This window comes from Mesocricetus auratus, unplaced genomic scaffold (assembly GCF_017639785.1).
Source record: "Mesocricetus auratus isolate SY011 unplaced genomic scaffold, BCM_Maur_2.0 Super-Scaffold_100003, whole genome shotgun sequence".
Classification (NCBI taxonomy): Eukaryota; Metazoa; Chordata; class Mammalia; order Rodentia; family Cricetidae; genus Mesocricetus; species Mesocricetus auratus.
In genome coordinates this window covers 57,439,104-57,454,237 of record NW_024429188.1, presented here as the reverse complement: position 1 = coordinate 57,454,237, position 15,134 = coordinate 57,439,104, and the positions used below count along the sequence as shown (strand labels likewise).

General features: G+C 34.9%; 1 protein-coding gene across 5 annotated transcripts in view; it reads right to left on the bottom strand.

Moving 5' to 3' along the window:
* LOC101831433 overlaps positions 1 to 15,134 on the bottom strand; it is a 317,754-nt gene that overhangs the window by 13,041 nt on the left and 289,579 nt on the right. For 3 of the 5 annotated variants that reach the window (XM_040744339.1, XM_040744341.1, XM_040744343.1), the window contains 2 exons: positions 9,663 to 10,617; positions 4,286 to 7,914 (listed from right to left, as the gene is read on the bottom strand). In XM_040744339.1, coding sequence (XP_040600273.1) covers positions 7,550 to 7,914; positions 9,663 to 10,617 — 1,320 coding nt within the window. In that variant the 3' untranslated portion in view covers positions 4,286 to 7,549. Of the gene's footprint in view, positions 1 to 4,285; positions 7,915 to 9,662; positions 10,618 to 15,134 lie in introns of those variants that run through there. The other 2 variants (XM_040744342.1, XM_040744340.1) reach the window with 2 other exon arrangements.

Here is a 15,134-nt window from a genome sequence, read left to right as displayed (position 1 = left end):
TACCATCTCACTCCTGTCAGAATGGCTAAAATCAAAAACACCAATGACAATTTATGCTGGAGAGGATGTGGTGAAAGGGGGACACTCCTCCATTGCTGGTGGGAGTGCCAACTGGTTCAGCCACTTTGGAAATCAGTATGGAGATTCCTCAGAAAAATGGGAATAAACCTACCACAAGACCCAGCAACTCCACTCTTAGGCATATACCCAAAAGATGCCCATTCATACAACAAAGATGTCTGTTCCACTATGTTCATAGCAGCTTTATTTGTAATAGCCAGAACTTGGAAGCAACCTAGATGTCCCTCACCCGAAGAGTGGATAGAGAAAATGTGGTACATCTACACAATGGAGTACTATTCAGCAGAAAAAAATAATGGAATCATGAGATTCGCAGGCAAATGGATGACACTAGAAGAAACCATCCTGAGTGAGGTAACCCAGTCACAAAAAGAGAAACATGGCATGTACTCTCTCATATATGGATTTTAGACATAGATCTGGGGAGTGCCAGCCTACAATCCTATGGCCAGACAGTCTGGGAAACAGAAACTACATTTAGTGGCTGGTTAAGCACTGAGCTGAACTCAAGAAAGCCAGTATCAGAGAGGGAGGACTGATGATCAAAGGGATTAAGACTGGGCTGGTTGAACCCCCAGAAACAGCTGATCAGGCAAAGGTTAACTCTTGAATCCCAGGCATCAGCCTGGGAATCCAGCATGGGACTGATCAAGACCCCCTGAATTTGGGTGTCAGTGAGGAGGCCTAGGTAATCTATTGAGCCTTGGGCAGCAGATCAGTACCCATCCCAAGTATACACACGGACTTTGGACTCCAATAGAACAATGTGAGGTGCACTCTCACCCTGAACTCTTGGGGAAGGGCCTAGGCCCTGCCCTTTATGAAATGACAGACTATGGACACCCCCATGGAGGGCCTCACCCTCCCTGGGGGAACGAGGGGATAACGGGGGGGATGGGGGAGGGCACGGGAGGAGGGGAGGGAAAGGGAGAGAGACCTGGAACTGACTTGTGAAGCAACCTTGTTTCTTATCTAAATTTAAAAAAAAAGAAAAAAAATAAACAACAACAACAAAACCTAGCAGTAGACAGGGAACTTCACTCCCTCTGGAGGCTACTTCGTCAGCTTGCTAGATGGTGTCATGGTTGGATAAACAATCAATGCAATTAAAATCTTGCTTTTACTAAAAAAAAAAAAAAGAAATCCTGGGTATGATAGAAATTGTGTTTCTCATAAATAGTGAGATTTATATATGAATAGGTTGAATAGTAGGTTCCTCAAGATTTAAAGTATTTCATGAAACTTGCTTGTCATTGTTTTAATATCCTCTGTTTTGTGGGTATGTAGTAAGTTCTCAAGCTTTCAAATAACTATATTTGTATTTTCTTGTCTTTATTAATTTTTCTGTTTGTTTCTAACAGCATTCTTTTGAGAAAAAAATCTTACTATATAGTCTTGGCTGGCTAAGAACTCACTGTGTAGACTTGGCTGGCCTCAAATTCAGAGATCTGCATGCCTCTCCCTCCAAAGTACAAGAATTAAAGGTGTTTACCATGACGCCCAGGTGTTTTTCCTATTTCTTATTGAAAGGTCTGTTTTAGGAATGTTTATATAGGAAGTGTTTTTAAAAGAAATAAAAATAGACAATATAATATTTGAATGCAGATGACACCATTTATTGATATAAATTTACATATGAAGTATTTAAAGGAAAAGACAAATTTCAATCCAGGAAGAAATATATTACTTTCACTATTGTGTCAAATATTTATTTTTTTCCAGCAGATTCACATACTAGAAAAAAGAGTAAATTGAAACATTTTTGCAATGCACCTTACACATCATTGTTATGTATTGGAAAATAGTGAGGACAGCACAATGGCATTAACCATCAATAAATTTTACCAGACACAAAATATTAACAAGGCAATTGGCAGAAATATATTATAAGAAAATGACATTAATCACAATTAGTATCACAAGGTACTTGAGAAGAAAGAGAAATAGCTGACACTTATAGATTACACAATTTAGAGCACAAGTGTCAACAAGATACAAATACAAAATCGAAAATACTTAGGCAAAACACCATTATCCAAGAGTTGAAATTTAGTTTTCAATATGTAAGACAAGGTGAATTGATATTTTTATTTCTGTGACATCAAACACTTCTGGTGGTATAGTTAATAAGGTTTGTGCAACCCATATTACATTAGTCTATATTTTCATGAAGAAAAAATTAATTTTGAAGAGATTTTCTTCATAAATGAAACAGGCAAAATATTTAGAACAAATCAACGTTTTTAATGTGTAAAGTTGATGAACTGCCTTGTTTTTATTCACAACTGATTCAGACATTAAAGTCAATGTTTGAAATCTTCATATTCGTGTTTACCAACCAATCAGGGCTAATGTTAGTTTTTTTTTTTTTTTTGGTTTTTCAAGACAGGGTTTCTCTGTATTGTTTTAGAGGCTATCGGTCCAGCCTAGCCTTGAACTCACAGAGATCCGCCTGCCTCTGCCTCCCGAGTGCTGGGATTAAAGGCGTGCGCCACCACTGCCCGGCTTAATGTTAGTTTTATATGACCTGATAGCTCAGATTGGGTAATATTGGAGTTGAAATAAAATAAAATCATCTCTACAGTGTAGTTTAGAAAAAAATACATTGTGTTAGCAAAAATTCTCAATGATTTAAATAAAACTGCTGTTGTTGTAATATAGATTTGTTTCCAGATATTCTCTGTGTCTCACATACACACAGAAGAAGATCTAAAAACAAAAGTGTCCAGATCGTGTCACTATATTTGGACAGAAGAAGCAGCTACTTAAACAGGTGCAGAATTAATTTTGTTTTTAGTTTTGAACATAGTCCTAATAAATGTTTGGTGAATTCTGCTACAGAAATAAGATTGATTTAGCAATTTATTTATTAAATGGATACAACCCCTCTGTAATATTATTTATTTGAATTTTAAGTTATTAAGATACTAAAATACCTGTTGTGAATTTCACAGGATTAGCATAATCTCACAGAATGAGCACCAGATGTTCTATACTCTAGTGCTGCAATAATTCAACCCTTGAATAAATAAAAACATCACATCAATCTACACCACAGTTTATTTAAAGATACAATACAGGTCAATTCACACACATCACATATATATTACGGTATCACCTCGAATGGTACTTTGTTTAAACATGTCACAATAAATATTTAGTAAACAAGAGAAGTTAATAATGGCCAGCAAATAATGGCACTGCACAATTCACAAAATCAAATACAGCATCAATGTAAATGAACAATGTTTCACCATACTAGTGCACTTAACTGTCCTGCTTTTCTCTGAAAATAAAATCCAGTTGTTTCCTTTACTTTCAAAAGGTGGAAATTTATATTAACAATAAGTATTAAAGCTGTAAGCATCATGCCAGCTTTTGCTGATTTTAGACAGATTTGTTCTCTAGTCACTGGTGATGTGTAGAAAATGAGAAATATGGAGCTACTAACTTGAAACATAATGACTGTACTAAGAACAAACTGAAACACTTGGTTGGAGTGTCTGATGAGTGTAAAGTCTGGGGAATTATAATGTGTAGAGGTGGTTTGATTTTTTTAACTGAATTTTGACAATAGTGGGTGTTTCCAAATTGTTACTACTACTTTAGGAAAATTTTCTTGGTTTTGAATCCCATTATGCACTGCACATTATGAAATGTTAGGGTTTAAGAAAGAAACTTTGGAAACTATTGTTTTATAACTTTAAAACCCTCAAATGTATGTGTGTTTATTTTTTAATAACTAGGTTTATTTATGAAGAAATTATGAAAATTAGTTAATATCATCATGATGATCTTCAAAAACTTTGAGTATCTGGGTAATATTAACTGTTGATACTTTTATCATAATTTAGAATTAACAAATGTCACTGCATTTTATGTTGAATTTTATTTTGAAGATGATCTTTTTATCTTACTCTAATATATGTATAAGAATAAAGAAGTTGGTTTGTAGGTGAATATTAGTTGCTTAAGACAATGAAATCTACTAAAGGTGAGTCATTTTAAAAAATAAACTCTTAAAATATTATTTTAATAGCAAAAATATGCTCTAGGTAAATTCACAAAGTGCGTATTTAATTGTTTTTCATCAACATATCTTACAATTTAGATGAAGAAATTGGTATTTATGTCCATTTATTTTTCTCAAAGAGTATAAAAAGAATAATTTTATAATATATAATAATAAGAAAAATTGGTGCTTTCAAAGACATACAAAACTTAAAATTTAAAACTAAAATATTTCTTTAAATATTTTATGCTGTGTATGTTTTCATAATCTTTGAAAGGCTAGAATAAGTCAGCATTATTTTAAATATCAAGGAATTTTTGTCTGGGGAGTACATGGTTTTCTGATCCCTACATTATCACATCATTATTCCTATCCAGATGTTTTAATACTATGGATGTTACAATTTTGGATACCTTGATACAGTATGGAAAATATAGAACATTTGGATTTTATTTTTTATAAATCAACAAAGGTTGATTTATAAAAAATAAAATACATTCATGGTCTTTACCTTAATATTCATTCTATCATGGCTCGTGAAGTTTAAAAGGTGGGGAGAATTTATGATTAGTGCTGGAGTGGAGTTTAAGGGTGAAAGGTGGGGGAGACTTGAGATAGGGGAGAGTAAGAGTATGGTGGGAGTTGGAATGAGGCTTGGGAATAGGCTTGGGGAAAGGATGATAATAAATAGGGTGTAGTGAACATGGAGACAGTGTCATTGTGGAATTAGATGGGAAGAGGAGGAAAGCAGAGAAGATACTCAAAATAGTGTAGGGGTGAGGAAAGAGCTACAGTGTGGATGAGGTATGGAGGATACGGAGAAGTGGGTTGGGTATAAGAAAGGTAAAGGATGAATTGGAGTTAGGTTGGATTGAGGGGGGACACTTATAGGGATTAGTGTATTTGAGGACAGAATAAACTTTAGGGTTATTTGTTCATTTTATTAACTAATTAAATAAGGAGTTTCAAAACAGCAATAAATAAAAATATTCTCTTCAAAATAATAAAGCAGAATTTCATTTACTTTAAAGCTAAAGTTTTATTTTAATTTTTGTTTTCTTAGAGTTCCTCTCATTTTCCATAAAATTGTCTTCCACATCAGTGACTCTCTCTGCTTTTGAAATATATACTGGAAAAGGCACATATACTTTGTAACCTATGATATGCCAAAAGCACTTTGCTGTATTTTGGGTTTTTACTTCTAAAACATGCTTAAAACATAATGATTAGATGGATATATAATATGTAATTAATGAAGCTTTTCTGACAGTTATATGAATTTTTATGAAGTTTTCTTATTAAAAAACTATGTTCTTTAGTCTCTCTTTTGTAGAATTATGATGTTATTGAGTGACTTAGAGAATTAATTTGATATGGAGAACCCTAGGAAGATAGGGTATAATCTTTGAAAATAAGTAATTATGTGCTACTGAACATATGCATTGCTCAGTTAATTAAATACTAACAGTATTTAGAAGGATAAAACCAAGGCTATAAGGAACTTCTATTACAGGATTAAGAACCATCTTCTTAGACCATTTTCATGTTCGATTTTTACTTGACAGTTTCATTTAATTTCTTAAATATGTACAGAGAAGCAGCTGGCCACTTTACATATATTTTATATTTAAGTTTTAAGCCACTAAACACAATATCCAAAATCATATGGATCATGAGGAATAATATTCACATAGCAGGGTTTTGTTGATGATGATGTTGGTGTTTTCGTGACTATCTTCAATTATATATGAGTGTTATATATAATTGAACCAAATTTTGTTTACTGTCTTTTTTCTACTTGTTTTTTATAAACATTAGTTCTTAGCAAGTTATTTCTCAGTTTCTATTGAACTTAATAGTTTTTTTCACTCACAAGGTGGTTTCCTTTAAAATTAGAATGCAAGAGTTCTGTTTCTTAAAGTCAATGTGACAAGGTGATCTGTCAGTTTGTTTTTTTATTCTCAGTCAAGTATTGTCAGTAACTCAAGTATGGTAGCCTATATCCTTCTGTTATTTCTGTGGTTTTGCCACACTATGTAAAACTCAGGTTACTCAAGTCTGAAATGGTATCCCATCTTCTGGGTTGGTAATAAGTAGGAGAAAATAATCTCACTACCTTTCCTTATTTTATGAGGTCAATGCCCTGGTTCATAAAGCACATGCTGAACCATGGGGATTGAAGGGAGGGAGGCTAGCCAGCCTCTTTACCTCCTTCCTCAGAGGCAAGAGTTATGAACAAGGCAAGAGTTTGCCTTCAGTCCAAAGATTGCCACCCCTTGCACTATGTGTTAAGGCACACAATAAGGGGTTAGGTGGTAACCTATTATTCAAATTGCCCTTGGTTTTGTAAAAACAACAGCAACCATTATTCAGGAAAGTTGAAAATTTAAATGTACAAATTGAATAGTGGCCCATGTACCCTAAATCTCAGCACAAATGTTATATTATGTATGAATACAAAGTAATGAGATTACTTTTCCAAGTAATTTGTCAGTTAATCTCATAACCTTCTGGTGATACTTTATTTACCTTACAAGATTTGTGAAATGCATGTTACAGAAAGCCATCTTTTATACATCAGTAGGGCTCAGTAATTTTAATACTGGGCTGATCATTTGGGCCAATGAAATGCTATCTTCATTTTTCTGGGAAAAGCATCCTATTCATTCATCTCATAAAGTAGTTCAATAATTTTTATCTTCTACCCTGAATCTTTTTATGCAAATCAACAGAGTGACTGGGAAAGGTAAAAAATTAACTTTCAAACCAAAAACATAGTTTTAGCATGCAATATATTAGTCATCCTGTGGTGCTGTTGTTGTCTTATATTATTAACATAACAACCACATATGATATTTACAGTTCTACAGTTATTTGTCTCCTTGTATTTTTAAGGATTCCCATAAATATTTACAACATTGCTGTGTATAAGTCAAAGAACAGAAATAGGCATATTTAAATACTCTTGTTAGTGAACTTTTCTACAGATGTCTTTTTAAAATAGTTCAGAGAAGTACTATATTCAAGAATCTTCTGCTAAATCTCCTGGATTCTAGCTTTCAACAAATGTCTTCAACATTAAGCTAGACTCATCAAAATAAATCCCAATACCTCTGAGATCATTTTCATTTGTCTATCAAAGTATCCAAGAGGACTTGAAATTACTAGGAGACATTGTCATTTGAAAATTGAAATTTTGTTTAATGAAGAAGTCCACATCTACAACACAATCCTTCAACTAGATTATTTCATATACAGTTGATTACTGCATACAAGATAAACTAGCTAGCTACAATCTAATACATAGCTATCACAAGTTTATTAATTATGTTCATTGTGTATTCATAATTTAGATGTCTCATTTAGTATTTTGAGGTGTCAAGTTTGTCATGTGTGTTTTGATGTTAAGTGTCTTAGTTTGTTTCTTCAATGGAGAGCATTATAAAGTATCAGTTTTTATAACTGATGTTCACCTATCTTTGAGAGCTCAATGAGTGGAGAAGATACCATACGTCTGGAAGTTCTACCACTATTACCCTTGTAAACTTCAAATCCACCCCCTCTCGGAATGCCAGCATTACCTCTAGGAACTTGAGGATTATCCATGGGCATTCCAACATTAACCATGGGGATAGTATTGACATCATTCTTGGGGACTCTAACATTGCCTCTGGGCCGTGCAGAATTATCCTTAGGAATTGCAATGTTTCCTCGAATTGCAGGATCCTCAAATCTTGGCTCAATGGGAAGATGTTCTCCAGAAGGTGATGGAATTGCTCTTTTCCAGGCTTCCTCCACTTTATATCTTTTCTTGATGTTTTCTAGAACACAAAGCCAGAATTTTATAAGTAATTAACAGATTGGCTTCAGTTTTGAGAAGAGGCTATGACTAAGAATGAGAGATGTATTTCCAAATTTGATCTCAGTCCAATTACCTCAAAATGTCATGGTGATTTTACCATAGTATGTAACTTTTATTTAGCAGTTGCACTTTTGGATGCAACAGACGGACAAAGAAAAAAGTGAATAAAGTTCTAAACCAGAAGTGTTTATTGGAATGAAGTGGAGAAAGAGGATGAACGATCTGTGTATAATGGGAGAAGAGCTACAGTTTGAAGGACTTCCAGGAACAACAGTGATTAGTATGAAATTTTATTTCCTTTGGTAGTATGAAAGATTAACTAAATTAAGAATTTAGTGGAAACAAGAAATTAGATAAAAGGTAACCATAAGAACTGGAAGCACTCAGGAAGTGTGTGTGTGTGTGTGTGTGTGTGTGTGTGTGTGTGTCTGTCTGTCTAAGCATGCAGGCAGGCACTTGTCTGTGCAAGTGCACATGGTGCCCATACAACAACCTAGTATGTTATGTACCAGGAGTTGCTCACTTTTTAATTTTTAATTTATTTTTATTTTTGAGGCAGAGTGTCTACTGGGCAAACTCCAGTTCTGGGCTAACAAGCACACACAACTATGTCTCTTTGCTTTTCAACCAGAGTTTTCAAAATCAAACCCAAGTCTCTTGCTTGTAAGGCAAGCTCTTTCTTTACTGAGCAGTTCAGGGTTGCTAATCCTATAGGTCTTCAATTTGAGAATACATTTGATCCAACTTTACATTTCAAATGACAATGTTATTTGAGGTGACCTTAGGTTATACTTTAATTTCTTTGATAAATAACTTCTTAGATTCTAAATATTTATAGAAAAAGAAATATTACAGAATGGGCCAAGGTTTGAATTCCAGGTAAACTCTGGGTTAGACCAGATTTTTCATTGAAATCATCTTCAGGAATTTGGTGAAGCTATTTAAAAAAATTATTTCTAGTTGGCATGCTTTTCATAAAGTTGTAGCATTGGGGCTCTGACAGAAGTTAGTCATGAAAATTCCTAATATACCCAGTATTGACAGGAGCATTTTGTATATGTTTATATAGATGTAAAGATGAAACAAAAACGTTGTTCTATAGTTAGTAGCAAATTTCAGTCTAGGATTTAAAATGTTACAAATATAAGTTATGTTAGCATTACTTTTAACCAATTATAGGTTAAAATACTAATGGTTTATTTGCCAATTCACACTTTCTTGTCAGTAGTTCCTCACATACAAGAGAGATAGGAAAACTATTTGGTGGATTTTTAACCAATTGGTTAAGAATGCCCATCATCATATCATTCCTTTTTTCTTATCTACTTCTCAGTTAATGGGTAATGAGTGCGCTAGCGGACACTATTTTCCTACTCTATGGATTAAAGCTGGATGAGTGAGAACTATTCGTTTTCTTATGCTTTTCTTCCTAAACTGAAGTTCTTTTAAAAAGGTGAATTTTTATTCCTAATTTGAAGTCTTCAAAAGTCTGGGTATTCTATAACACACCCCCAATGGTTATTAACTGGTATGTGATTGAATTAACCCAACTCAGCATCAGGCTGCAATCACCGAATATGAATATAAGGCTTAAATTTGTGGAAGAGAAACTAATTCCATCATAATATGTCTCTTATATGAAAAATTATATATAACATACAAGAGTCGTGACAGCAAAAAACAAACAAACAAACAAAAACCCCTTACCTTCTGTTAGTAAATTACGGTCATGTGAGAAGAAATGAATTTCTTCTGCATCTAATTTGAATCCAGGTACATTTACGTATTGGCCTCTGATTTCACTGTATCTTGGTAAGCTTCGACTGCGCTGCCGCTGGAGTTTAGGGCGCTCGGGCAACAAAGGGAAAGGGCCTTGCAGAGCCTGGAAATGCTGATCCTGAGGACGGATGGTTACTTGATTTTCTTCTTCTGATGTTAGCTTGTTGCAACCCATATCTCTGTTTTCTTCCTTGGGAGTAGTTTGGAGAATGTGGAGCCCCTCACTGTTTAGTGGTGCCTCTAAGAGCTCTGCCCAGGAACGCCGGAAGATGGGTCTTTCTCTAAATGGATACATGCTTCTTGCTACTTCCAGGTCATCACTTCCTGGGGACTCTGCATTGTCTGGAGATTCCATCCACAGATTTCTTGGGGTTGCTGGGCGACTGTATTCTGAGGATGGTGAACATTCATTTATTAAATTCTCCAGGTGTACAAACCCAGTGAAATGCAAAGTTGGAATTTCTGTATCATCTAGCTCCTCCTTTCCAGGCACACCAGCAACATATATTGCGGTGCCATTCCCCCTTTCATTTGGGCTGGCAATTCCTGTAACGTCTAAGCGTTTCAATTCTGGGACCCCTCGAGACTTAATTGGTACTTTCTCTATGCGAAGAAGCCCTGAAGTTTTTGGCTTTACAAGGGCAATGCTGTCTAACTCCTTAGTTAGTGGGGGGGTGGTAACCATCGCCTCCTGATTCGTAAGCCCCAAGTCCCTCTGAGGGATACCTTCACGGGTGGGCTGCTGAGAGGTCAAAGTTGGATTCTGTTGCTTTTGTTTTCTGGCCCTTTCCCGATTTTCCGCACTATTAGGACGGAAATAAATGAACTCGTCAGAAATAATTTGAGAACATCTGTGTTGGAAGGTTGGATTCATGGAAACAATCTGAAAGACAAATCAAAGATAGGGTTCATTATGTCAACACTTTGAATTACATTCTTGATTCCGATGTATTGTATCTTTCACTGTAAGGACAGGATAACACTAATTTAGCCACGATAGGCATAAGTTAACCAACTCCAAATTGAGAAATATGAAGAATTCCCCCAAAGTGATCTATGTATTTCAGGAAAAGATTATTTTAGTATAGTGTTTCCCAAGTTTATTTCCTAATAACCTAATCAAACACTCTTTGTTATCATCTGAGAACATACATTATCCAAGGCCAATAGTTTAGGAAGCAATTTTATAACTTATTAATATGTAGGACTCACTTAAAGTTTCTTAGAGATATATTTAAACTATTTGTTTTTATTTTTGTATATATGTCCATGTGCTTGCCCTGTATGCATATATGCACATTGTGTGTGAGTGTGTGTGTGTGTGTATGAGTGTAAGTACACTCATGCCATAGCAGTTGTGTGAACAGAGTAAAGCTTTCTATAAATCAATTTTCTCCTCCTACCTTGCTTCTGAGGCACAGTTTCTCTTGTTATTTTGTCTGCTTGGATGTGTGCCATCGGAGTGCTATGCAAGCTAACATAAAATTTCAAAAATTGAGTTCTGGGGATCAAACTCAGTCATTAGGGTTGTGGCAAGAGATTTCACTTGATGAATCATTTTTGCTGGCTTAGAAATGTTTGAATTGACATACTGCTCATCTTGAAGGGACTGTCCTCTCAGGCTTGCTACTTCTTCAAGACAATAAACAAGTTGTTTGGCAACACTCTTAAAATGCAAACCAACAAGCTACAGTCTATACTTTCAAACAATTCAGTCTCCAGGCCACTATCACCTGGCCAGTCATTTTCAGGATAGGTACCGTATAACTTGGGGTAGCTCCTATATCCCAGAAGCCACAAGAATTATTCAAGCTAGTTTCTTTGCCTTGCCGCATTATCACTGTTTTTGGTGTTTTCCATGTGTTCCCTACCTTATGTCATAGTATGTCACTTCTCTTGGGATATGTTAGTATAGCAGACTATATAGCAGGCTGTCTTTTACTGATATGTGTGCTAATCTCACAATATATGATGATATATAAAAATAAGCATACTGAACATTCCTATTTGCATATAACTACTCTTAAACTGTGTACTTGATCTTACACCCATCACAACTCTGTGATTCTTGAAGATTTTCATAAACCTCAAAAGAAATCACAGAACATCAGCAAAAGTGAGAATAGAGTTTCATGAAAATTCTTACAATAAATCCAGTGGGGAAAAAAAGCTGGCACAAGATGTCAAAATCAACTTTCAAAACCCTAGAAATGAGCCAAAGGCTTGGAGTAATTTCTGTTCATTTGTTCAGTGTGGGTGGCTGAGCTGTAATAGTGAACTTGTTGCATTTTCATTTTCCCTGTTCCAACATCACTGTCTCCCTCCTGTTTTATAGAAGCTTTACATGCCAACAATTTCGAATCACAGTGAAAAACCAGGGCCAAGCAACCACTGAAGGAGATGAAATGGAATTAAATCACCTTCACAACTCACTCTTATGGAGTTATCATTAACTGACTTTCCTGGCAACTACTACATATTGTACTCTAATAAAAAAATAAAGAAAAACAAACAAACAAACAAGCAGACATATACTTGCACACACCCAAGCAAGGTACTATAAAATTTATCACATTCACTAATTATTGGAAACATTTGATTTGTAAGGCCACTGGTCTTTATAATTTTCTCTAGCTTTTGCCATACAATATCTGCATAAATTAAATCAAAGAATGAAATTAAAGTAATTGTATTACACTGAAAACTTCTGCCTAGTATTTATCAGTTACATGCTGTGTTATCAACTTTAGTATGTGTTTCTTTTTTTTAATCTTCTAACTCTGTGGCACTTCTCTATGTTTTCTAAAGAAAAGTCCATGTATTTGCTAATTTTCTTATTTATTATTTTGGGAGTGTAACATGAAGAGATCTTTGTAATTTGATTAGAACAGACTTTCTACCACAATACTTTCATATGATGGTTCCAAAATTATAAGTCGTTCTATAAAATTGCTACATATTAAACTATATATTGTGGAAAAAGCTAAGTCAAATACAACATTAGAAGATTTCCCTGGTTTATATGCTCATCGATATTAACGAAGGATTTCTCTTTCTACATATTCTTACCAGAATTTGTGTTTCTTGATGCTAGCCACTCTAATTTGGGTGAGATATAATTTCCAAGGTCTTTTAATGTGGATTTCTACTATAGCTCAGGATGTTGAATATTATAAAATAGGTATTGTTCATTTGTGTTTCTTGTTTTGAAAACTGTCTATTCAGTTAATTGGCTGATTTACTAATTGGCAGTTCATATATTCTGCATATTAGCTCTTTGTCTGAAGTATATCTGGTGAAGACCTCCAATTTCTATACCACATCTCTCTACTCTGTTGATAATTTCTTTTGCTGTGCAGAAGTTTTCTTTTAATTAATTAAGTAATTAATTTTTAATTTCGTTTTGCATTCCCACTACACTTCTCCCTCCCATCCTTCTTACTCCACCCTCACCTCCCCCTCAGTCTATCTTCCTTCCACTTCTCCCAAAGGGTAAGGCCTCCCATGGGGAATCAACATAGTCTGACACATTAAGTTGTGGCAGGACCAAGCCCCTCTGCCAAGTATTAAAGGCTGAGCATGGCATCCCACTATAGGGAATGGGCTCCAACAAGGTAGCTCATGCACCAGGAATAGATCCTGGTCCTACTGCCAGGGATCCCTCAGATAAACCAAGCTACACAACTGTCTCCCACATGCAGAGGGCCTAGTTTGGTTCCATGGAGGCTCCACAGCTGTAGGCCCAGAGTTCATGAATTTCCACGAGGTTGGTTCAGCTGTCTTTGTAGATTTCTCCATCATGATCTTGATTTCCCTTGATCATCTGTTCCCTCCTCCCTCTCTTCAACTGGATTCCCAGAGTTGGGCCTGGTGCTTGGTTGTAGATCTCTGTGCAGAAGATTTGTAAACTATCAATTCTTGGGTCTACTGACTGTGCTATTGGGATTCTAGTCAGAAAGTTGCTGCCTATAGCTATCCCTCAAGTGTTTTCCTTATGTTGCATATTAGCAGTTTCAGTGTTTATGATTTTAAATTAGAATTTTAATCTGCTTTGAATTTATGCTTTTTTCATGATTATCTAATTTAATTCTTCTGTAGCCATGTGCCCAGTTTTGCTGGCACCATTTATTGAATGAGTCATCTCTTTTTTTCAGTAATGCTTTTGACAACTCTGTCAATAATTAGATGTGCATAGCTGTGTAATTTAGTTTGGTATTCCCCATTGTGTTGCATAGGTCTACATAGTCTGTCTTTGTGACATTACCGTGCTGTCTTTGTTACTCTAGTTCTGTAGTATATTTTGAGGACAGGAAATGTTATAATTCTGGTTGTGCCTTTTTTTGCTTAGAATTGCTTTGTCTCTGCATGGTATTTTGAATTTCCATGTAAATTTTAAGATTACTTTCTTGTTTCAGTTTTGTGAGGAATATTACTAGAATTTTGTTTGGGATTTCATTGAATCTATAGCTTACTTTTGATAGTATAACTATTTTTTGTAATATAAGTTCTTTCAATCCAGGAATATGGAAAGTATTTCTACCATATAATGTCTTTCTCAAACAAAAGTCATCATCTTCAATTTTCCTTGTGGAGTTCTTTCACCTTATTCATTAGTTCAATTTTTATTTATTTTTTAGTTTTATTTAAAGCTATTGTGAATAGGATTTTTTCTTTAATTTCATTGTCAATGTTCGTTATTGGCATGCATGAAATCTACTGATTTTTATATGTTGAGTGTGTGTCCTGTGACATTATTGACAGTGTTTATCAAGTCTAAAAGGTTTTTTTTCAGAGTCCTTGGGTCTTTTAATAGTATTCTGTTTTCTGTAAATAGGATTAATTTAGCATCTTCCTTCCCAACATTATCCCCTTTATATCTATGTCTTGTTTTAATTTCTCTAGCTAAGACTTTAAGCTCTATACTGAATCAAAATGGAGACAGTGGGCAGTTTGTCTTAATCTAGATTTTGGCTGAAATGCTCTCAGTGGTTCATGTTATATTATAAACATGTTATGTTAGCTACAGGTTTGTTATATACAGCTTTCATGTTGAAGTATGTTTCATAAATTTCCAGTTCATTCAGGACTTTTAACATGAAGACATGTTAAAAGAACTTTGTTGATGGGCAATGTTATTCTTTATATATGCTTGTCTTATTGGTTGATGAATAAAACACTGATTGGCCAGACAGGATGATAGGTAGGACTAGGAGACAAGGAGGATTCAGGGAAGTATAGGCAGAGAGGAGTCATCATATGATCCCAAGAAGTGTTATAGCTGGGCAGAAACTGCTACTAGCTAACCATAAAGGTCTGGAGGTCTGTATAGACGGGCAGGAAGTAACATAGCTGGGCAGAATGAGTATATAATCCGGGACAAACAGGAAATCACTCTTTTAT